The following is a 25,831-nucleotide window of genomic DNA, read 5'->3' on the forward strand; positions in this document are numbered from 1 at the left end:
CCCCCAAAATAACTTGTGGTTCAGATTCTTTTTGCCTGTGTCATTAAGCATACCTCCCAACACGACCCTCTCCAGGAGGGACACAATGCTCTGCTCCTGGACTTCTCTCTAAATGCATGCTTGCCATCACCTGTGGTGAAACACCTTTCTCGTCCATTACCTGTTCGACACAGGTGTCGGCAATCATACACTGAGAGGGAAGTCCAGGAACAGAGCATTGTGTCCCTCCTGGAGAGGGTCATGTTGGGAGGTATGCATTAAGGAATTGCAACATTAGAAGACTGTAACACTTATGCTTGTGTCAATATTTATATTTGTGTGTAATTAAGTTGAATTAGGGGCCAATAATTGTGGCTTAAAAAGATTTTGTTGCCTGTTACATCACACTTTTAAACCAATGGCTCTAGCTGGATGGCATGGCATGCATGATCTATATACTGTAACTGCGGGTTTTAAAGCAGTGTTTCTCAAACTCTGTTCTCAGGACCCCACACAGCTCACATTTCCCAGGTCACCCAGCAGGGTGCACAGGTGTATTCATTACTCACTGACACATTTTAAAAGATCCACAGGTGGAGCTAATTATTTCACTTGTGATTCTGTGAGACCTGGAATGGGTTGGGGTCAGGTGGCCGGTGGTCAGGATCCCGGCCGCCAGGATGCCGATGGGGGGGTGAGCACAACAAAGCGGGAATGGCCCTAGACAGCCACGAGTGGGAATGGCCCTGTGCCCCCTGCCGGCATCCTGGTGGCTGGCTCCTGGCGTCGTTATGCTGACTGCCAGGATCCCGACCGACGGTCACCTGACTACATCCCCCTTCAACACATGAACTGTTTGGGGTCCTGAGGGTTTAAGAACCTGTGTTTTACAGGTATGTACTACAAATTTATGCCAGTTCTGCAGCCAATGGGCGTCCTACTGAGATGCCCACCAGCTGCGTCTCTAATCCATTGATACGCACATTGATCAGATTTCGGCCATTAGAGCAACCCTATGGTTGCTCAGAATGTCCGACAGTACATGGCCGTTGGTGCCAGGGGAACAGCATCCTTTAATGCAGTCCCTGACACCGACAAACCCGCCAACAGTAGCCCCCTCCCCAACACCCCCCAGTCAAAATTGAATTAATCTCTATGAAATTCCAAAACTGTATCCCCTGCCGGTAACCATCAAGATGCATGTGCAGAAGTAAAACATTGGGAGCTTGCACCCTCTGAATCGGGCCCTTTGCCTGTCTGTGTCATTTTATTACAGTACATGGTCTCTGCACTGTCTGAACAACTGGTCTGGGAGTGAAACCACCTGGTATACACAACAAGCAGCATCACTGTCATTAGAGAATTGTGCTTTTCTGATAGTTTGGGATTAGCGAGGATAATCATTATTTATGAAGCAGAATACTGCAAATAGCTCGGGCAGGACAGGCTGTGTTCCTTTTGTTCTACTGTGAACCCTTCAGAACTAAAAGAAAAGTGAACTAGAAAGTATACTATTATACACATATCGGTCAAAAATGAAAATATACCAGGGCTTGTAATAAGGAATTTATAAATATATGTACACCTATATTCCCCCTTACATCATATTGTGTATATATAGTCCATAAATCCAACTCTTAACACTTATGTTGTTATCTGTTCAAGAGTCTTCAATTCAGCAACTTCTTTCTTCACTTTTGCCAAGTAGCAATGTTCCCCTGTTTATAAGTATGGTCCATGTCATTTTACAGTGAGTCTTTTCCAATGTTATCACAGCTGTAGTGAAGGATAGCTAAGCTCCCGTCCTATAAACTTGGGTGCAGTGTGGTGTTCACCTTGCTGATATCTGTGTTGGGGAAATATATCTCATCTTCAAAGTTTGCCAAGAGTCCATTATTCACAGGTGTCTTCTGGTATTTTAATGTCCACGTTAGTAATGTGAGACAGCATCGCCATTGAAAAGTGCTATGTGCCTCTAAGCAGCATAGTCCTAAACCCTATAGTTTTAGGACTGAAAGGCACAGTCATATGTCATGAGGTGTTGCCCCTAATTCCGCCACCAGAAGATGTTGTGTTCTTGTACTCCCTCTGGACTGATAACCAGGGATTTATAAAAGGCACAACTATTAGATAATAAATCGGAACCGCAGGGGTCCAGCAAGTGTTTAAGTTATGTAGTCTCTGTGCAGTGTACAATACTGGCAGAGTCAGGCGGTGTTGGTGTTTATAGAGACCAGAGTAAAGTTTTTGCCAGAATCTTGGAGTTGGTGTCTTTTACTTTGCAGACACTGCTTGAGTTTTTCCTGAAAGGATGACGTCGTCAGTGTGTACAGGATGGGATTCAGCGCACTGTTAATTGGCAGAATGAAGATCACAACCCATGAGGTAATGGTGCCTGGAAATCAAGAGAGAACGGTTTATTTATTTTGCCTAAAAACAAGGTTACAGTTTGTCTACTTTGTAGCAGGTTAGTCTCCCTTACTGACCCCTTCCTTCAGCTCTGTGTAATCCCGAATCCCTGCATGACCGCAATCCAACCGAAATAGATTCTGGACACCAGGGGCCTGATTTGAGAGTTAGTATCCATGCATGTAAACAATTATGCATATTTAGCTATATATAGAGATGTGCGCATCCTGCATTGCGTCTACCCACTGTCTGTACTCTTGGTTTCCTACCAATTAGCACCTGTCCTATGCCCTATACTAGTTGCAAAAGATATGCCTCTAACCAGGCATATTTACACCTACATCCAACTATTCATAGCCTGCTGTCACCCTCGCTGAACATCACCTACCTGATAGTGCTCCAATATATCCTAGTTACAGCTCTTCAATCTTAAGTGTAGATTCGATATAACACTCCATATGACACAGTGCGTACGGTTCAGGAACATGCGCAGTCTGAGAACATGCATATGTATATACGTTCAACTCGCCCTCTGCCCCCATATGTTCAGTGGCATATAATCCAGAGGAATAAACAGTGAGTAGCAGAAGTAAAGTTTTTAATATGAAAAGGGCAAGGGGATTTCTAAAGGTAACTTCATAACCAAATTACAATAATATGTAGATTTGACGATTCATGATCTCTGAAAAGCTTGTCTAAAGTGCAGACTTCAGCCAGCGGTCATTAGAGACAAAGAGATTATAGTGTTTAGAACCACTAAAGCCTAAGTTAAATCGACTTTGAAAGAAAAAAATCTATCTATGTAGAGGTATATGTGTGTGTGTTTATGTATGTATATATATATATAGTAAAAAAGAGGAGAAGAACAAGCGCCTATGGTGCAGTAAGTTTTGTATGTGTTGGACAACACTGAAAATGATGTATATAAATGCGTACCAGAGATTTTCTTTAAACCACGTCAAAATAGATAGATGTCAGTCAGGATATTTCTTGCTATCAACACCATCTAGAAGTCAAAGAAGACGAGATCGCCACATGGCGCAGTATTGCAGGATAGAAGATAATTTTCCCCAAAATAAACCTTATTAGGCGTACCAGATGAAGCCTTATTTGGCGAAACGCGTTGAGACCTGAGCAGATGATCAAACTGCCACTAAGCTAAGCTTTATTTTATATTTCTTTTAAAACTTATTTATATTTACATTTGAGTGTTGTTTTATAGCCATTTAATCTAAATAAATTTTCCAGTCTTCCGACTGATTTCACAAATACCCTGTGTACTGGACTGAATGGGATCTCTCTGGACACACAATTGATAGATGTTCATGCTGATTATACATCCAAAATCTGGTACGCCTAATAAGGTTTATTTTGGGGAAAATTATCTTCTATCCTGCAATACTGCGCCATGTGGCGATCTCGTCTTCTTTGACTTCTAGATGGTGTTGATAGCAAGAAATATCCTGACTGACATCTATCTATTTTGACGTGGTTTAAAGAAAATCTCTGGTACGCATTTATATACATCATTTTCAGTGTTGTCCAACACATACAAAACTTACTGCACCATAGGCGCTTGTTCTTCTCCTCTTTTTTACTACAGAATCCATGCCATACACCTCTGGTATACTGAGGAACTGAGCTGCCGCCCTGAAGAGCGGAAGGTGCTTAATATAACTTATTCAAAGCTCACGTGACTTTGCTAGGACTTATATAAATCCTATGAAACTTTGCTACTAGCCACTTTGCGGCTATTATACCACCGACTCTACATACACGGAAACACGGAAAAAGTTTTTTACCGTGCGGTCGAATCCAGAAGAAGCGCACCAGTCTACACACATCTTCTTTTTGTATATATATATATATATATATATATATACACACACACACACACACACACACACACACACACACACACACACACACATATATATACTGTATATATAATTTTTTTTTTATTATTTTCTTTCTTTTGTAAAATTCATGAATGAATCAGAGATTAATTGATATGGTCGTATTGTACTCCACCTGGAATCTCTGCCTCGGTGAGTGACACAGCCTTCAGCAGAAATATAGGAATCCAGCAGAGGGCATCGGTGAACACTATGAAGAAGAACCTCTTGGCTATGGTGACCTCGCGGGAGAGGACGCTCCGTTCTGCTGTTTTGGCACCGGTCTTGTGAATGGAGTAGAACATGCTGCTGTAGGAGAAGACGATGGTGATAAAAGCTAACAAGTTCAGTCCTGAGAAGAAATAAAGTGGGAGTAATGCTGGTTTAGCACTATTGTACTTCTTTAGAAATGCTTCAGCATGTCAGTATTACAATCCTCTCCTTCTCGTCACACAATCATAACAAACAATACAAACTTATGGAAAGTAAGGGAAACTATATCCTCTATTGCTGCTGAGCTTTTATTATTTAATTGCTCAGTTTTCCCCTTAACAAGAACCACTCATAACAATAAAGTTTAATTTATTTACTTCCAAATGTGATTGTTTAGAAAGTTTACATATTAGCAATAGGATTCAAATATGATACTGTATAACTACACTTTCCTAAGCAAGAACTGTAACTGACTTCCATAACGCTTGGAAAATTGAGGCTTTACATGGTCTTTACTTAACGGCTGATTCAGAGGTGGCCGCTATTTCGATGTTTATGCTATTGGATTTATGATGTCACTCATAGTGCCCCATGGCTGACATGCTGCTGGTGTTTGGTGGCGGAAAATGTTACTGTCCCAGCAGCATGATTTACCCGAAGATCCCGAGTAACCGGAGAGTTACTCAGATGTCAGATGGTCATGCACTTGATCCGATGCTATGTCTACAGATGCAGCAGCAGAACAGAGAAACCGGTTGGAGGCTTCTTTTTACACAAGACAACTCCTGCAGCAGCAGCACAACTGTTCGTGCACAACTGCTGCGTACAGAGATGTGGTGACAGCAGTGTCCACCCCTGAATCTTATCCACAGTCTGTGAGGGATTATGGGCCTAATTCAAAGCTGATCGCTGCAGCAAATTAGTTAGCTAATTGGCAAAACCATATGCACTGCAGGGGGGGACAGATATAACATGTGCAGAGAGAGTTAGATTTGGGTGTGGTGTGTCCAAACTGAAATCTAAACTGCACTGTAAAAGTAAAGCAGCCAGTATTTACCCTGCACAGAAACAAAAAATAACCCACCCAAATCTAACTCTCTCTGCACATGTTATATCTGTCCACCCTGCAGTGCACATGGTTTTGCCTATTAGCTAACAAATTTGCTGCTGCGATCAGGTCTGAATTCGTCCCTATGTCATTAGATCATTAATCTACCTACAATCCACTAAAAGCAGTCTCTTGCATAGAGTCTACTCAATGAGCTACAAGTGGCTATTACCGTGGCTATTACTGACACAGGTAACTCAGTGCCTCAGACCAGCCTCTTACCTTAAATGTGCATTCTAAGGGAATGTTTCTTACAGAACATTTGCTTTTTTCTTTTGGCGCATGGACCACAAATGCTGTAACCAAGCATCTTAAATCAAGCATTATTTCAAGAAATCATTCAATAATAAAAAAAATACCAGTTAGGTAAACTACTGTAAGTTCTTTCTTCTTCCTCCATAGCAGCATTTACCAAGGGGTTAAAAAACCCCCCCACCCCTTCCTTCCCCAGAGCCAGGACGGAAAAGAGACTAGGGTTGTCTATTAATGGGCAGTGTTTGGCAACCAACGATTCACAGTCAGAGGATTAATCATCGATGGAGGTGGGTCTGATGGTAATTTGCTCTCTGTGTATTTGTGTATTGTGTTTCTACACGATCTCCTCTGCTAATGTGTGGCCATGAGCCAACGATGGGAACCATTTTGGTGGGTAACCAAAGAAGAGACACTTGGAAGGTAGATAAGACAACACCTGACTCTTGTGTCTTTTACCTGTCCTTTGTCTACAGATATACTAGGTAGTACTGTTTTAAGATCTTGTAGCGAAGCCTCTGCCAGGAACAGTGATAAGAGGATGTGAGACACACTGCTGAAGTCCTGGCACATTTGCCTTTGCAGATTACAAACTGGGGAGAGGTGGTGCTAACGTCCTCATACCAGAGATATGCCTCAGGGAGAAAGTTTGTTTGCAGGGGTGTATCTACCTATTGGCCAGGATGGCACTCGCCAGGGGCGCCAGGCAAGGAGGGGGCGCCGCCTGGCTGTGCCACCCGCGGCCAAAGGATAGAAAAGCAGTACTGTCAGACAGGGGTGTATCTACCTATTGGCCAGGATGGCACTCGCCAGGGGCGCCAGGCAAGGAGGGGGCGCCGCCTGGCTGTGCCACCCGCGGCCAAAGGATAGAAAAGCAGTACTGTCAGACTGTACCTGGTGAGAGTCTGTTACTGCTGGAGCGGCGCTGGTGTCCGGCAGCACTGCACTTGTAATAAGACTCAAAATAAGCTACAGCTTCCAGCAGCCCTTGTTGTTGGAAGCTCCAGGCAGCAAGGGCTGCTGGGAACAGTAGTTTATTGTGAGTCTGATTACAAGTGTGGTGCTGCCGGACACTAGTCTGATCACTAGTGCAGTGCAGTGCTGCCGTACACTAGTCTGATCACTAGTGCAGTGCAGTGCTGCCGGACACTGGCGCCGCACCGGCAGTAACAGACTCTCACCAGGTACACAGCAATTGTTACATAGCACAGTGCTATAGATCTATTTGTTGTTGAAGATAATAAAAAAAGTGTCAGTGTTTGGGAGAAGGGACTGTAGTACCTGGAAAACTACACGATTTTCATGCATGTTAGATGTAATGTAAGTAAGTAGTAAGTAAGCGAAAACTTTAACTTGTTGAGTGTAATAAAGAAAATACATATCTTACCTATTTCATGGGGGTGGTCTTCAGTATGCCGACTGTCGGGATCCCGGCGCACAGGATCCCGACAGCTGGCATACCGACACTTATTCTCCCTTGTGGGGGTCCACGACCCCCCTGGAGGGAGAATAAAATAGTGTGGCGCATAGCGCGCCACCGTGCCCGTAGCGTGGCGAGCGCAGTGAGCCCGCAAGGGGCTCATTTGCGCTCGCCACACTGACGGTAAGCCGGCGGTCGGGCTCCCGGCACCGGTATGCTGGTCGCCGGGAGCCCGACCGCCGGCATATCGTAGTGAACCCATTTCATGGCCATGTTTAAGGAAATGTATATCAATTAATTGTATAATTGATCATTTTATCTTGGAAGTGATGGCACCCTGATGTTTTTTCTAACAGGAAGCACTTCTACCATCCAACTAATGGTGTTTGGTTAATGGCTGGCTCCATTTGAGGCTCATCTCACAGCAGCTCATTAGCATTTCATTCAGGATGCAGTCAAGATGCCGGCGTTTGGCATCCCGGCGGTCGGAAAGCTGACGCCAGCATCCCGAAACTGCTCGGAATGCTGATGCTGGCATCCCAACATAGATAGCGATGCAGAATGCCAAAATCCGGATTGAGTTGGTGCCAAAGACTCCACTGGCAAGCCACGTAGGAGGGTTAGGGTTAGGCTGCGAGGGCGGGAGGGCTAGGGTTAGGCTGCAGGGAGGGAGATTAGGGAGGGTGCGTTAGGGTTAGGCACCACTGAAGAGGCTTTTGGGGGAGGGGGGTGGGTTAAGGTCAGGCTGTGGGAAAGGTGGGTTAGGGGGGAGGGATGGTGTAACGTGAATACGAGACACTACTGTGCGGTGTAATGTGAATGAGGGACACTACTGTGTGGCATAATTTGAATTGGAAGTACTATTGTGTCCACACCCTTCCCCCACAAGACCGTGCCCCATTTCCAATACTCACACCTTATTCCAAATGTGTGTAGTGGGGGCGCCAGCCCCTTACTTTGCCAGGGGCGCTCGGACCCCTAGATACACCCCTGTTTGTTTGGTTTATTTATTAGTAGGGATTTTTTCTGCATATATTTTATGTGTCTGTCTTCGTTCTACAGAAACTAAGGATAAAACTGCAAGGGACACAGCTGAGAAGCCAGCCAAGAAACCGGAAATCCTGAATTGTTCTGATTGCTATAAAGATCTGCCAGAGGGAATTTCTGTAAAGAGATTTACTACTTGAATTTACCAACCACCCCCCACACACACATGCCAGAGCTTATTAACTGTATAAAGTTGGCTTTAGGCAATACTTTTGATACAAGAGTTGAGGCCAGCTAAAGCCCAGAAGAGCACACACTCTAATTAGCAATGTCACTGGCGCACTTGAATTAGGTGAAGCGCAACTAGTAGAGTCTGATTTCTCTGTTGCAGAATCAGCAGTGGTCTCAGATGAATGAATCTTAAATGTGATCAAGATTAGAAGGTCATGGACATAGAAGATGTCAGATACTGTGGAAACGGCCATAACAGGATGTACTATTTAGCGGTATATTTAGATGTATAAGAAAAAAAAGTTGTAACTTTTCTCTTAATATTTTTCCAGAGTGGAAATAGCTGTGAAAAACACATTTAATACAAACAGGTTAAATTCTAATTATTATTTTGCAGCAGAATAATTTAAATTCTATCATACCCTTAACTGTTCATTAAGAGGATGCAAATTCCTTTGGAGATGTAACGGATCGGAATATAGACGGGGTGTCGAGGAAACTAAACAATTGCTGGAGCAGCATTGAGGTCTAAAAGGTGGCTATGGTCACGTTTTACAAAGCCTTTACAAAGAAGATGGGCAACAGCAGCAGAATACTAGAGATGGCCATAGATGACAGAGGTGTGATGGTTCTCCACCATGGAGACTGAGTGCAGCAATGTTTTTCTCTTTTCTTTCACTTAACGCATGGAGCACTGTACATAGCTCTGTAGTCTGTACAAATGTGTGTTTACAGTGCGCTCAACCCTGATTTCTAGTTAACAATGTATATGTATAAACAAATAATGCACTGTTTGAATACGTTGCACAATTAACGTTTATTATATTGCAATATAAGTTGTTAGTAACGAGGTTCTGAAACTCTGTTATAATAAATTGTCCAAACTGAGCATATTGAGCATGCTGTGCTGTGCTGTGCTGGGTTTAATTAAGTAGTCTGTACCCCTGGATGAACCACATAGCCATTTTCCAAGTGATGTGTTGCCGCATTGCAGGGCCGCCGTCGCAGGACTCCGGAGGGGTAAATATACTCTATGCCCTCCTTACCTGATTGCTCTGCATGTACCACTTGCCACTCAGAGTCGCTGTCTGTTACTCTGTGTGGGATTAATGATAGTTATCGATGGTACAAGCCATTAGTGGTTTCCTGCCATTGGTGTAAACCACCAATGGAACCATCGGCGTACTGTAGCGCCATTCAAAGTACCATCCCTACAGAATTCCATATCGTGTTCCAGTCCTGTCAGCAAGACCGTAACTAGGGCGTAGCAAAAAGGGCCACTGCAAGCCTTCTGGGCGGCACCACCATAGCTGTTTACCAGTGCCGTAATTAGACATTTTAGCGCTGTGTGCAAGAAATGACATTGGCGCCCCCCCTTATTTAAAATAGGGCAATCATTATAGGGGCGTGGCTTCATAGGGAAGGGACGTGGCCACAAAAAATTACCAATTCATATTACAGTGCACAGTAGTCTCCATTATTCAAATTACACCGCACAGTAGCGCCACTCTACCAGGTAGAGACCCTTTTACACATTACGGCAGGTAGAGTCCCCTTTTTACACAGTACGGCAGGTAGAGTCTCCTTTTTATACATTATGGCAGACAGAGTCCCCTTTTACACATGACGGCAGGTAGAGTCCGCTTTTTACACAGTACGGCAGGTAGAGTCCCTTTTTATACATTATGGCAGACAGAGTCCCCTTTTACACACGACGGCAGGTAGAGTCCGCTTTTTACACATTACGGCAGGCAATGCATTCAATTATAATAATACTGCTAATAATAAAAAATGCTGCTTATAAGAAAACTTAGCAAATATGTCCAGAGCAGGTACGCTCTTGTCTGCTAATATACAGATAGAGATTTTAGAAAAAAAAGTACTTTAAAATGAAAAGGATCAGGACAAGAAAATAGACATGTCATTGCATGGCAGCACTGGAGCTATAAACTTTCTGCACTCTCCCCATACACGTCCCCAGATCTATTATCTTCAGGCCTCATACAACGTGTGTAATGATAGTACTGTAGGGACACACATCTGAGCCAGGACATGTTAGTTACTGGCAGAGCAGGCTGAGAAACACGGTGCTACTGTATGTCCAAACACAGACCCCCGCCCCAGGCACAAAACTGAGTGTGTCACTGCTCCTCACCTATCCATAACCACACAGCTATTGACCGGTGGGTGGTCGGGTTGCCAGGAGCGAGGAGAAGAGCAGCTCCGGGGGCAAGGCAGGAGGAGGTGGGAGAGGGATGCTAGAGAGCCACAGCATCGTAATGAAATTGGTGGCGGCGCCGCTGTAGCTGTCCCTCTCCTTCCACATTTGGCTGGCCGCCGCCGCTGTGAATGCTGAGATGTGGGAAGTACATCCCAGTGATCACAGCGGCAGCCAGCCAATGAGGAAGGAGAGGAACAGCTGCAGTGGCGCCGCCACCAATTACATTGCGCTGCTTCGGCTCTCACGTCCCCCTCCCTCCTCCTCCTGCCCTGCCCTGGCACTGCTCTTCTCACTCCGGTGGCAGTGCACAGTGCACACAGGCAGCTTGTAATGTGTCTGTCTGACTCATTACAATGCTGCTGACTTTAGAGGATGTGGGCAGTTGCGCCCCCAGGGCGACTGCACTGTGTGCCAGGCACCGCTGGCACACAAGTAGTTACGGCCCTGCTGTTTACCACTGTCCTGTTCCTTCTTGGTGACTGACTATAACATGGATGGCTTCTATTGGCATCTCTGGTGCTTTCTGGGGGTCTTCCCTAGTCATTGTAACATTCAATGCACCCTATGCAGTTCTCAACTCTGACTGCTGTACATTCTGTTTTGCTGCACACTGTAGCAATAATAAGTAGTGGCTGGATACTCCACCCTGATACCTGCTACCGTAGGCCTGTTCCCACAAGGCCCAGAAACAATGGGTTCAAGTCCTAGATGTTTAATGGATGGGTGGGCATTGTGTATAGGTCCTATCTCCTATGTTCCATTAGAAAGCTGCATACTATATTCAATTCCACCCAGGGTTGTTTTAAGAGAGGGGGGGACCCGCGTGCAGCTTCCATTGCAGACCCCCTCCTCTTTGGCATAAAGCCAAAGCCTACTGCGAATACGCAAATCACTCGTAAATGGACACGGCGGCCATTTTCCAAGTGATGTGTTGCCGCATTGCAGGGCCGCCGTCGCAGGACTCCGGAGGGGTAAATATACTCTATGGGTGCGGTGTGCCCCCCCCATGGACCCAGGGGCCCGTGTACACCACGCACACTGCACCCGTTATAGAAACGCCTATGATTCCACCTCCCATTACAGTCTGGACTCATCAGTGGCGCTGCTTAGTAGCCTGATCCTACTAGCTGCAGTTTTTTGGGCTGCCTGTTGTGACTTCTTTCTTTATGGCCTTCTAATGCTGGTTCTAACAATGTCACCGATGTGAGGCTGCTATACAGCCCTTCTGTGTCAGTTCCCAGCTGCAACCCCTTTTCAACCATCAACTGCATTTCTCCCTTTTATCACAAAAACAAAACCTGTAGTAATATATGGAAAATGTTCTTATACAGTCACACAAACTAAGATTACTGCCTTTTTATTTATTTATTTATTTGTGCTGTCTTGGTGCATTAAGGGCCTAATTCAGTAAGAATAGCAAATCCTGATAATTAGCAGAATTTGCTATCATTTGGATCGCATGCTGGGGGCCGCCCATCGCTGGGCTAGGCTGCCCAGCATGCTGACCGCCGCCTCCCCCAGTTCAACAAGCAGAAATTGCGAACACTTCGTAATTTCTGCTTGTTAGCAGAAACTGTGGAAGCCTCCTGCTGGCGCAGGTTAGTCGCACCCGCAGGAGTCCCACCGCCATGTTCACAATCATGGTGGCTGCGTGTGATGTCACGCAGCTGCCGTGATCACCCCCCCCGACACGTCCCTGTTTGGCCGCCTCCGCCACCATTCGTGCCGCACTACCCCAGCAACGCTCCATCTCCTCCCTGGAAACGAGACGTTGCCTGTAACCCCCCCCTCCGATTGACAGGCGGAGGCGAACGCATTTTCTGCAGCCCCACCCCGCAGAAAATGCGGCTGCATGCGCAGGACGGGCGCTGCGCATGTGCCCACATCTTTTTGGATCGCTTACTGCGATCTAACCTGACTTAGGTCCTAAATTGGCTATGTGGTACTTAATATGTACAAGTAAAACGGTCCACTCCCTATAGCACAGACCTCTATCTAAAGCTGTGTGTTATGTGCCACCATCAATGGTGACTACTATTGCCCCCACCCAAAATGGAAGGGGGAGAAGTAGGAACTAGACAGTGTGCCGCTGTATCATCATTAGAACCAATAATTATTTTGCCTTATGAATATGGCTAAAAAAATTTCATCATATTCTAGACTGGAAAATTACTTTAATACTGACAAATCTTAATTCCTTCTGCTACATGCAGATGATAGGGTCAGAATTTGGTGTAAACATCGATCCATGCTGCCTGGTTTGGCATCTAATGTAAACTGTACACACTCCCCTAGGCATCACTGTCACCTATGCGTAGCTTTGAACGCTGTAGATTGCCATGTGACTCTCACCTATGTGCATCTCTGTATGATATATATTGCTGTGTCACTCTGACCTGTGCAATTCTATGTACGGTATATATTGCTGTGTCTCACACTCCTCTAGGTGTGTTCATCAGTATATATTACTGTGTCACTGTTACCTATGCATATCTCTGTAGTGTCACTGTTACCTATGCATATCTCTGTAAGCTATATATACATATTAGTATGTCTCACACTCACCTTTGTGTGGTTATTGGTATATATTGCGGTGTCACTGTCACCTATGCATGCTATAGATTGCTGTGTCGCACACTCACTTATGTGAGTTCATCAGTATATATAACTATATGTCTCTCTCTTGCAGGAGAAAAAGGGTTCCAATCCCGTAAAAAGCTCTCTGTCACATTGGGATATCGGAACAGTTACCTTACCACGGTCATCTGCCTAGTATCCAGTTGTTTACTAGGACATGGCTTGGACCCCCAGTGTTGTGTAGGATATTATAATGTACATACTCTTGTGGTGTTTGGGTCGACTCCCAAGACATGTTTTCACAAGGGGAGGGCTGTCTGTCTGTTCACATTTGTTATTTTATTTTTCTTTGTAGATTTTAATTTTATTTGTTAGTGAGGTACTCTGCGCTGCTTACAGCAGACCACAGTGTGAGTAGAGCAGCTGCGGGAGCTGTTTCAGCTTGCCGGGTGCAGCTGCACAGACGGGGAGGGTATGCTGCGGCGGGGAGGGTACGCTGCCCCTCAGCACTCCATGCATTAAGTGAAAGAGAAGAGAAAAACATTGCTGCACTCAGTCATTAAGGGTGACTACTATTGCCCCCACCCAAAATTCAAGGGAGATAAGTAGGAACTTGTGTCTGCATGTAGTGCTCAACCAGAGCACTACATTGTCTAGGTACGGCTCTGCCTGTCAGGTAAGAACAGTAAATTGAGACAATAGAGGGCACTGGCTCACCACAATGCAACAGTTGATGTGTTTCCATTAATCAACTGTTGCATTGTGGTGAGCCAGTGCCCTCTATAGTCTCAATTTACTGTTCTTATCTGAGAGGCAGGGCGGGATGTACTAATCCTTAAAAAGTGGTAATTTCATGATGATAAAGTACTAGCCAATCAGCTTCCATGTCACAGACCGTGTTTGAAAAATAAGAGTGCTGACTGGTACTTTATCACTGTGAAATTATCACTTTTCAAGGCTTAGTACATCCCGCCCTTATAGAGGGTGCAGGAGCAGCGCAAAAAACAGGTTTTGCCTTGTAAATAATTGCCGCTTTAAAAAAAGTACGAGTTTGGTTAGAATCTTGGAGCCTCGACCGTCTCGCACTGCATTACATCTGGCCCATAACTGTTAAATACTCTATTATTTATTTGCATTTATATTTTAGGGTCTGTTTATAAATGTGTCAATATTATTTGGTTGATTTTCCTCTGAATTATTGATTACTTTGTAAATCAGCACATTACTACCATCAATACTGATTTTATATCATATTATATTGAGTACTATATACCCTTCTAGGGGTCATGTTATACTGTACTCACTCAAATATACATACAGTAGCGCTAGATAAGATCTAGTCCTGACAGCATTGAAGTACCAGAAAGCATAAAAAGTTCTCTGGGAAAGGTTGCTGGTGTATGATCAAAACTCAACTGCACAGATTAAGGGGCATATTCACCATCCTTTATTTATCTAATTTTCCAGAAATATCTGCTAATGCTAAACATATATTATATGGAACATCCAAGAAGTAGCTAGAAAAATAGGATTTTAATAACCTACCGGTAAACCCTTTTCTCGTAGTCCGTAGAGGATGCTGGGGTCCATTTTAGTACCATGGGGTATAGACGGTTCCGCAGGAGCCTTTGGCACTTTAAGACTTTTTGACAGTGTGAATTGGCTCCTCCCTCTTTGCCCCTCCTCCAGACCTCAGTATAGGAACTGTGCCCGAGGAGACGGACAACTTCGAGAGAAGAATTTACCTTAAGCTAGTGGCGAGATTCACACCAGCTCACACCATACAAAACATGCCGCAAAACATGGCCTTCAACATAACCCATGCTAACGTGCATGCATAACGCAACAGCAACAGCTGTGAACATCTTAACACATGAGAACCTGTGTAAAAAAGACAAAACGTAATTGCAGGAAAAAATGAGCACTGGGCGGGTGCCCAGCATCCTCTACGGACTACGAGGAAAGGATTTACAGGTAGGTTATTAAAATCCTATTTTCTCTTACGTCCTAGAGGATGCTGGGGTCCATTTTAGTACCAAAGCTCCCAGTACGGGCGGGAAAGTGCTGATGTTCCTGCAGAACTAACTTACCAAATTGAAGGTCGTCAGCAGCCAAGGTGTCAAACTTGTAAAACTTAGCAAACGTGTTTGCACCTGACCAAGTAACTGCTCAGCAAATCTGCAATGCCGAGACACCCCGGGCCACCGCCCAAGATGAACCCACTTTCCTGGTAGAGTGGGCTTTTACCGAACTCTGTAACGGCAATCCTGCCGTGGAATGAGCGTGCTGAATGGTACCTCTGATCCAGCGCGCAACAGTCTGCTTAGACGCAGGACACCCAATCTTGTTGGGGTCATAGAGGACAAACAAAGATTCTGTTTTCCTAATCCGAGCCGTTCTTGCAACATAAGTCCTCAATGTTCTGATGACATCCAAGGACTTTGAAACGGCTGAGGTGTCAGAAGCCCCTGGCACCACTATCGGTTGGTTGATATGGAAAGAAGACACAACCTTTGGAAGAAAGTGCTGACGCGTCCGCAGTTCAGCCCTATCTTCATGAAAAATCAAATAAGGACCCTTGTGAGACAGAGCCCCTAACTCAGACACTCGTCTGCCTTAGGCCAAGGCCAACAGCATGACCACTTTCCAAGTGAGAAACTTCAACTCCACTTCTTGCAGAGGCTTAAACCAGTCCGACTTAATGAATTGCAACACCACATTAAGATCCCATGGCGCCGCAGTAGGCACAAAGGGAGGTTGGATGCGCACAACACCCTTTACGAACGTCTGAACCTCGGGAAGGGAAGCCAACTGTTTCTGAAAGAAAATGGACAAAGACGAAATTTGGACCTTGATAGATCCTAATCTCAAGCCAGCATCCACACCCGCCTGTAGAAATAGGAGAAGACGTCTTAATTGAAACTCCACCGCAGGAAACTTCTTGGATTCACACCAAGATACATATTTTCTCCAAATACGTTGGTAATGCTTGGACGTTACCCCTTTCCTGGCCAGAATAAGTGTGGGAATGACTTCATTGGGAATACCCTTACGGGCTAGGATCCGGTGCTCAACAGCCATGCCGTCAAACGTAGCCGCGGTAAGTCTTGATAAACTAGCGGCCCCTACTGAAGTAGGTCCTCGCGAAGAGGAAGAGGCCGAGGATCTTCCAGTAGTAACTCCTGAAGATCTGGATACCAAGCCCTCCTTAGCCAGTCTAGGGCAATGAGAATTGCCCGAACCTTTGTTCTTCTGATGATCTTGAGAACTTTTGGAATTAGTGAAAGTGGAGGGAATAGATACACTGACACCAGGGCATCCACTGCTATTGCTTGTGGGTCTCTCGACCTGGAACAATATTTCTGAAGCTTCTTGTTGAGACGAGAAGCCATCATGTCTACTTGAGGAACGCCCCAATGACTTGTTAACCCCGCAAAGATATCTGGGTGGAGGCCCCATTCTCCTGGATAGGGATCGTGTCTGCTGAGGAAGTCCGCTTCCCAGTTGTCCACTCCCGGAATGAAGACAGAGCTCTTGCATGTCTTTCTGCCCTGAGGAGTATTTTTGTCACCTCTGCCGTTGCCGCTCTGCTTTTCATTCCTCCCTGACGGTTTATGTATGCTACCGCCGTCACATTGTCTGTATCTGTATGGGACAACCTTGAAGAAGATGCGCCGCTTGATGAAGGCTGTTGTACACAGCTCTCAACTCCATAATGTTTATGTGAAGAAGTACTTCTAGACTTGACCATCTTCCTTGGAAGCATTCCCCTTGCGTGACTGCTCCCCAACCTCGGAGGCTTGCATCTGTGGTCACCAGGATCCAGGCCTGAATCCCGAACCTGCGTCCCTCCAGGAGGTGAGAACTTTGTAGCCACCACAGGAGTGAAATTCTGGCTTTTGTCGACAGGATTATCCTCTGATGCATGTGTAGATGCGATCCGACCACTTGTCCAGTAGGTCCCACTGGAACACCCTGGCAAGGAATCGGCCATATTGTAGAGCCTCGTAGGACGCTACCATCTTCCCCAGCAGGCGGATGCATTGATGAATCGACACGCATGCTGGTTTCAAAACTTGTTTGACCATCTTCTGGATCTCCAGAGCCTTTTCCACCGGTAGAAATACTTTCTGTACCTCGGTGTCCAGTATCATTCCCAGATATGATAACCTCATCGTCAGTTCCAAGTGTGATTTTGGAAGGTTTATGATCCAACCGTGCTGTTGAAGGACCATCAGGGATAATGCAATGTTCTGCACTAACTTCTCCCTGGACCTCGCCTTTATGAGGAGATTGTCCAGGTAAGGAATTATGTCGGCTCCTTTCTTGCGAAGGAGGACCATCATCTCCGCCATCACCTTTGTGAACACCTTCGGAGCCATGGAGAGCCCGAAAGGTAAGGTTTGGAACTGGTAGTGACAGTCTTGCACCGCAAACCTTAGGTATGCTTGATGCGGAGGGTAGATGGGAACATGCAAATAAGCATCTTTGATGTCCACTGACACCAGAAATTCCTTTTCTTCCAAGCTGGAGATCACCGCTCTTAGGGATTCCATCTTGAATTTGAACCTTTTCAAATACAGATTTAGAGACTTCAGGTTTAGAATCGGTCTGACTGAGCAATCCGGTTTCGGTACTACAAAGAGGCTTGAATAAAAACCTTTTTCCTGTTGTATCACGGGAACTAAGGAAATTACTTCATCGTGACATAATTTTTGTATTGCGTTCAGCACTTTTGTTCTGTCCTGAACAGAAACTGGTAAGGCTGATTTTAAAAATCGGCATGGAGGAAGATCTTGAAATTCCAACTTGTAACCCTGGGATACTATCTGTAATACCCAAGGATCCAGATCTGAGCGTACCCAGACCTGGCTGAAAATGAGTAGACGCGCCCCCACCCGATCGTACTCCCGCAGGGGAGCCCCAGCGTCATGCTGTGGTTTTAGCAGAAGTAGCTGTTGACTTCTGCTCCTGCGAGCCTGATGGTTTTGTAGGTTTTCTACCTCTTCCCCGCCCTCTTCCTGCATACCTTTAGCCTTTTTGTACCTGTTGGGCCAAAAGGACTGCATCGTATGAGAATGATACCCTTTACTAGGGGGAACAGCTGCTGAAGGTAAAAATGCTGACTTGTCCGATGTAGTCGTGGAAATCATGGCATCCAGCTTATCGCCAAAGAGGACCTCCCCACTGTAAGGGAGCGCCTCAATATTCCTTTTTGATTCCACATCAGCATTCCATTGGCAAATCCATAATGCCCTGCAACCGGAAATCGCCATAGCGGAGGCTCTTGAACCCAGCAAACCAATATCCTTCATAGCCTCAACAAAGTAACCTGCAGCATCTTTGATATGGATGAGAATTAGGACTATGTCATCCTTATCAACTGTGTCTATATTAAATATCAAGTTGTCTGCCCACTTTACCCATCCACGCACAAGCAATGGTGGGTCTGAGCAATGTACCGTTAGCGGTATATATAGACTTTAATGTCGTCTCTAACTTACAGGCCGGGAGGATCTTTTAATGAAGCTGACCCTGGGGCAGGCAAAACGATTTTCTTAGACAGTCTAGAAACTGAGGTGTCTACCACTGGGGGTATCTCCCATTTGCGCCTGTCTTCCTCAGGGAAAGGGTACGCTACACGCATCCTCCTGGGGTTAGACCAGGATTCCTCTAAGAATGCATTAAGATCCTTTGACGGAGGAAAAGTCACCACCTGTTTCTTATTTAATTTAAAATAATCCTTTTCCTCAGGTGCAGGTGTTGTATCGGTAAATTCTAACACCTCTTTTATAGGGACTATCATACACTGAATGCTTTTTGCTAATTTGGGGTCTACCCCTCTCAAATCCCCAGAGTCGACTTCCGTGTCGAAATCTGTGTCTGTGTCCCCCTGCATTATCTGGGCCAGAGACCTTTTCTGGGAACTGGAAGGGACCCGAGTAGATGATATGGAGGGATCAGCAAACAGTGCATCCTCCACAGACTGCCTCCAATACATAGTCTGCTGTTAAGACTCAGAGAATTTTTGTGCAAGCATGGAAATATTACTCTGCAACATTCTCACCCACTCCGGCTCCTTCTGAGAGGGAAGAACCACCATATTACCCTCTTGTGCATCTAAAATGGGTACCTCTGGGGAAGAACCCCCTCCCGATGTCTGACATGTTATATACACACACACACACACACACACACACACACACACACACACACACACACACACACACACACACACACACACCACCCTTCCCCCCTTCCCCCCTTCCCCCTCTATGACACCCTGGTACTTGTATCAACCGTGTCTTGAGGAGAAATCTGCGTCTGGATCCTCACAGTGGCGTTCTGCAGGAGAAAATGGCGCGCAGTGAGTGAACTGTAGAATCTGAGGAGAAGCTCCGCCCCCTTGCAATGGCGCGATTCTGACTCAGAATGGGGAATCTTTATACTGGCCCTGGGGGTAGCACATCCTCAGGGACCAGGGATGTGCCCTAATTTTGCCAGTGAGAATTAGGTATACCCATGCCGCTCAGAGCGCGCATGCACCCGCTGCTGAGAGATATTGGTGCGCAGCATCCCTGCCGCTGCGCTGGTACTTGAATGCCGCCAATGATGACCGGAGGATCCCCTTTCTGCAGGACTCCGGTAGTATACTCACCAGCCTTCTTTCTTCTGGCTCTGTTAGGGGGTGGCGGCAGTGCTGTGGGAGTGAGCTGCAGCCAGGCTCGAGCTGTGTTCAGTACCCTTCAGGAGCTAATGGTGTCCTGTCAGCGGAAGCAGAACCATTAACTAATGGAGAAGTTGGTTCCTACTCCCCCCTAAGTCCCACGAAGCAGGGAAGCTGTTGCCAGCAGCTTCCCTGTAAAATAAAAAACCTAACAAAGTATTTTCCAGCAGAACTCTGTAGAGCTCCACTGGTGTGCATCCAGTCTATAGGGCACATTTTCTAAACTGAGGTCTGGAGGAGGGGCATAGAGGGAGGAGCCCGTTCACACGGTTAAAAAGTCTTAAAGTGCCCAAGGCTCCTGCGGAACTGTCTATACCCCATGGTACTAAAATGGACCCCAGCATCCTCTGGGACGTAAGAGAAATAAAGGTACAAAATTACGTAGTCAAGCAAATTTCTGGTCAGGGCAGGCAACCGACAGTGCAGAGGTCACAAGATGATAGCAGATCAATACAACGTTCTTCTGGAGCATAGAAGCATAACTGAGGATGAAACTATCACTGGCAATGAAGCAGAATCCTCAATGCCTACTTAAACCACAGTAACCTAAGGGGTCTATTTACTAAGCCTTGGATGGAGATAAAGTGGATGGAAATAAGGTACCAGCCAATCAGCTCCTAACTGCCATGTCTCAGGCTGTGTTTGAAAAATGACAGGAGCTGGTTGGTTGGTACTTTATCTCCTTCCACTTAATCTCTATCCAAGGCTTAGTAAATAGACCCCTCTCAGACTGCCCACACATGTGTATGTAATGAGAAACAATTTGCAGCCATAACAACTGCACTGCATAATGATGAGTGTCCGGGTCTCTAGTTAACCACTAGAAACTGAGTAGTAAAAAGTGTTGCATCACTAGTCACAAGCCGTCACATTCTAAAAGCAGAAGAATGGCAACATTTTCTGGCAGCACATCCCGGTAGGTATATTACAATAAAAATTCTGTCCGTTTTCAAGCACACAGATGTAATAATTCCTAATTCTTCTCTAATTTCCTCTGTGGTTCTTCCGCTCCTGCTTTTCCTCCTCACCTTCAGTGTGATTTGTATACTTTCTCAGGGGGTCTGGCAGATCACCCACTATCTTGGGAATTTTTAGATGGTATTTAGGCTAAAATGTATATATATGATATGTGGAATACCTCCAAATGGAAACAGACTGCAGTCATTGGATTTAAATGTTTAAATGATTGTATTGAAAACACAGTGTATATAAACTGTGTACAGTATAAACCAGTTTAGATTCCACTTTGAGAAGACAATGCAAATAGAACACCTGCTGCAGCTCATAAAATGGAATCATTAGCTAGCCTCTGATTGGTGGATAAAGGCTGCAGCACATACAGTAACTGCTCTTTGCGGTATGTTCATTTTAGAATCCTCATAGTGCATAAACTGCTATTCAGAGTGTAATTTGAATCTGAAGCTTTAATGTTAATTTAAAATGAAGCACAATGGCCCTCATTCCGAGTTGTTCGCTCGGTATTTTTCATCGCATCGCAGTGAAAATCCGCTTAGTACGCATGCGCAATGTTCGCACTGCGACTGCGCCAAGTAACTTTACTATGAAGAAAGTATTTTTACTCACGGCTTTTTCTTCGCTCCGGCGATCGTAATGTGATTGACAGGAAATGGGTGTTACTGGGCGGATACACGGCGTTTCAGGGGCGTGTGGCTGAAAACGCTACCGTTTCCGGAAAAAACGCAGGAGTGGCCGGGGAAACGGTGGGAGTGCCTGGGCGAACGCTGGGTGTGTTTGTGACGTCAACCAGGAACGACAAGCACTGAAATGATCGCACAGGCAGAGTAAGTCTGGAGCTACTCTGAAACTGCTAACTCGTTTGTAATCGCAATATTGCGCGTACGTCGGTCGCAATTTTAAGAAGCTAAGATTCACTCCCAGTAGGCGGCGGCTTAGCGTGTGTAACTCTGCTACATTCGCCTTGCGAGCGAACAACTCGGAATGAGGGCCAATGTTCTAAGGGCTTTATCTAGATTTGTTAGCAAACCAAAAAAGTTAGCAATTGGGCAAAACCATGGTGGTCATTCCGAGTTGATCGCTCGCTGACGATTTTCGCAGCACAGCGATCAGGCAAAAATCGGCATTTCTGCGCATGCGCATGGGCCGCAGTTTGCACGCGCAAAGTACTTTCACACAAAACTATGCAGTTTTACACAAGGTCCAGTGGCACTTTTCAGTCGCACTGCTGATCGGTGAGTGATTGACAGGAAAGAGGCGTTTCTGGGAGGTAACTGACCGTTTTCTGGGAGTGTGCTAAAAAACGCAGGTGTATCAGGTACAAACGCAGGCGTGCCTGGGGAAATGGGGCAGTGGCTGGCCGAACGCAGGGCGTGTATGTGACGTCACACCAGGAACCAAACAGTCTGCAGTGATCGCAATCTAGGAGTAGGTCTGGAGCTACTCAGAAACTGCAAGAAAAGATTTTACAGCAATTCTGCTAATCTTTCATTAGCAATTCTGCTAAGCTAAGATACACTCCCAGAGGGCGGCGGCCTAGCGTGTGCATTGCTGCTAAAAGCAGCTAGCGAGCGATCAACTCGGAATGAGGGCCCATGTGCACTACAGGTGGGGCAAATGTAACATGTAGAGAGAGTTAGATTTGGGTGGGGTGTGATCAAACTGAATTCTAAATTGCAGTGTAAAAATAAAGCAGCCAGTATTTACCCTGCACAGAAACAATATAACCCACCCAAATCTAACTCTCTCTGCACATGTTACATCTGCCCTACCTGCAGTGTCCCCTGGTTTTGCCCAATTGCTAACTTTTTTGGTTTGCAAACGAATAACCCCCTATTCAGAGCTTAGCAATGCCATCTCAAAAGACATATAGTTCTGCAAACGGGATTTACTGTACAATAATAAAGTACTGTGATGTACAGCAGTGCACTGGAGGTAGAAAGATGGCAACAAGAATAGTCACTGTGGTTCATTTATCATACGGCACAGTCTTGCAGATTGTTCCTTACCTAGGAATATGCTGATAGAATATCTTCTTGCTCCAAATTTCTCTGTGCTGTCTGACTGCAATGGAAAACAAACCCCATTCCTTCCATAGAAGTTGCCAAATGTGTCATAGCTAAAGAAAGGAATGATGGTAATAAAGAAGCCGAGTACCCAAATGGCTACAAGTGTGCCTAAGGTCTGTCCACGGCCTGCTCGGAAGTGGCTGAATGGAAAGACGATGCAAAGGTACTTTTCAAGAGTCATGTATGTCAGCATCATAACTGAAACCTCAGAGGACAACATGGCCAAAGAGCCAACCAGCTTACACTCCCAACTCTCCATCCATGCCTGGGCGTGTTTGTTGTATTCTCCCTGAAACTTTATATCAAAGGCACCGAGGCAGAAAAGGTAGAATCCCATCAGGCAGTCTGCACCTGTATAAATAAAGGGTGTGTTAGAATCCAGAATGTTACAAATCACTTGGTGACAATTATAGAATACCAAATTTTGCAGGATTTGCCAGTCCATAAGACCTGTGGAGTGGTGGCAGTAAAAGCCATGGTTTTGCATTGTCCTAACACTAAAAATATATATAATGAACACCAATGGGTACAGGGCTTTATACCAGTGATGAGCAACACGTGGCTCTTCAATTGCGGTCCTCATTCTAATTTAACTTCTGCTTTATGTTCAAGAATCAGATTTTTGTTCCAACCAGAAAGATTGGACAGATAATCTTATCATGTGTGTCTTGAGTTGTGTAGTAGTACTCGCCGGCTGTCAGGATCCCTGCGCCCAGCATACCTGGAATGCCGGCAGTGGCACGGTGCCGCTCTAAGCGCGCCACACTATTTATTCTCCCTCCAGGGGTGTCGTGGACACCCCAAGAGGGAGAGTAGGTGTTGGAATCCCAGCTGTCGGGATTCTGGCGCCGGTATGCTGAACACCGGGATCCCAACAGCCGGTATATCGAGTGCTTCCCGTCTTGAGGACCATGGTTGAGAACCCCTGCTGTAGGGGTATCCAGGGGATCCTTTGAGATGTGGGGGGTCTGAGTGGAAGGTTTATATGTATGTGGGATCAATTTGGGACAAGTGGGTGATGTGGGGAAGAGGAACTTATTTTGTGCATTTTTTGTTGTTCCTAAGATCATTTCTGACCATTTTAAAGGTAACAGGTCTGCACATATACAGTATCACACAGTTTATGTATAGTGATGTACAGTGCTTTCACAGGCACTGGCGAATCTATATTGGGTGCAGTGATTGCGGTGCGTATGGACGCCTCTGGTCCAGGGAGTCCGGCGTCCACTGTACAGCCCTGTAAAAGCACAGTGAAAATGGTGCGGTGGACATTTTCACTGCCATTTTGTGCATGCGCAGTAGAGGAATCACCAGGAAAATGGCCACCATGCAATTTTCCAGGAGCCCTGTGCATGAATAATAGACTCTAGCATAGCGCTAGAGTCTACTAGCAGATGCAGGCAAGAGAGAGGGGGGCCCGGACAGAGTTTGCACACGGCCCCCCTTCTCTCTTAAAATGCCCCTGTCCACAGGTGTAGTGCTTCGCTTGTAACAGGACTCTAGACAGTTTATGAAACAATTTACTTTAGTAAACATACTGTAGGTCCACATGTCGTAGCTCGACTATCACAAGTGTTTCAGTGATGTTCAAATTCCAATTATATGGATAAATAGCTTTTGAATATTATTTAATTCAGAAAGTGTCTCTCTCTGCTGGGTTGTTGATATGTGCAATTAAGGGCTGATTAACACTGAAAGTTATCTTTTCTCTACATAGTATATAATTAAGTCCCCAGTAGGCGTCTGTCTGTTCGGGCTAATCACGAAAACCACTAGACAAGTTTTGTCAAGGAAGGTTTAGGTATATGAAATATTAATCAATTCATACCTCCCAACTGTCCCGATTTTCGCGGGACAGTCCCATTTTTTGGGGACTGTCCCGCTGTCCCGCCCGCGGGCCGCAGTGTCCCACGGTGGTGGGGTGGGGGCTGCTGGGAGGCTCTGCTTAGCAGAGCAGCGGTGAATAGACGCTGTGCGCATGCGCACAGCGTCTATCCACTGGAGTAAGAGGGAGAGGGGGCATGCCAGACCGCTGGGCATGTCCCCTCAGTGACGGAAACGGGGCGTGGCTCGCGATTGCGGGTCCTCCCGCGAGGCTGCACCCCCTTTCATTAGACCACGCCCATTTTCGGCAGCGCGTGCGGCTTCACCGCGCGTGTGTCCCTCTTTCACGATATGGAAAGTTGGGAGGTATGATCAATTACAAAAGGGAGCCAAGCAGTGACGATTTTAGTGAAGCAAGTCAAAGAAAATACGGCTGTCCAAGCGCTTTCTTGGCTTACACTGCCTAACTGTTAAAGATACTGTTTAGTACAATGATGGACTTTATTTCATACTATATAAAGATTGATAAGTATTATCTGTTTTTTTCAGAAAAATTGATGTAAAGCCCTGTTTACTGATACAATATTTCAGTTTTTCCCTTTTCCCTGTTCATATTTCATTTATGTGAAAAACAATATTTTTTTCCTCAAAGTAACATTAAATTAGAATATTTGTTTCTCTATACATTTTTCTGTTTTTTTCTATACATTTTAGCTAAAGTCAATAGTAATGAAGGTCAAAAGGTGAAGGCCAAACCAACAGAGGATGTGGACAACTGTAGGCGCATGCGCAGCTGGCCGGTGTGATAGTATACACGGCACTCACCCATAGTAAATGCGTCTGTTGTTGCATCAACACTTTTATATTTGAGGAGCTCTTTAAATAAATGTAAATATAGTATTACCATTATGCCGAGATGGAAAGTAAAAATAGGTTGTAGTACA

At 45.5% G+C, this 25,831-nt stretch overlaps 1 protein-coding gene across 2 annotated transcripts in view; it reads right to left on the reverse strand.

Moving 5' to 3' along the window:
* Positions 1-1,532: 1,532 nt before the first annotated feature.
* LOC134948838 (relaxin receptor 1-like) overlaps positions 1,533-25,831 on the reverse strand; it is a 493,409-nt gene continuing 469,110 nt past the window's right edge. For both annotated transcript variants that reach the window (XM_063937087.1, XM_063937086.1), the window contains 3 exons: positions 23,004-23,414; positions 4,420-4,635; positions 1,533-2,374 (listed from right to left, as the gene is read on the reverse strand). In XM_063937087.1, the coding sequence (XP_063793157.1) occupies positions 2,187-2,374; positions 4,420-4,635; positions 23,004-23,414 (815 nt within the window). In that variant the 3' untranslated portion in view covers positions 1,533-2,186. The remainder of the gene's footprint in view (positions 2,375-4,419; positions 4,636-23,003; positions 23,415-25,831) is intronic.

This window comes from Pseudophryne corroboree, chromosome 8 (genome assembly GCF_028390025.1).
Source record: "Pseudophryne corroboree isolate aPseCor3 chromosome 8, aPseCor3.hap2, whole genome shotgun sequence".
Classification (NCBI taxonomy): Eukaryota; Metazoa; Chordata; class Amphibia; order Anura; family Myobatrachidae; genus Pseudophryne; species Pseudophryne corroboree.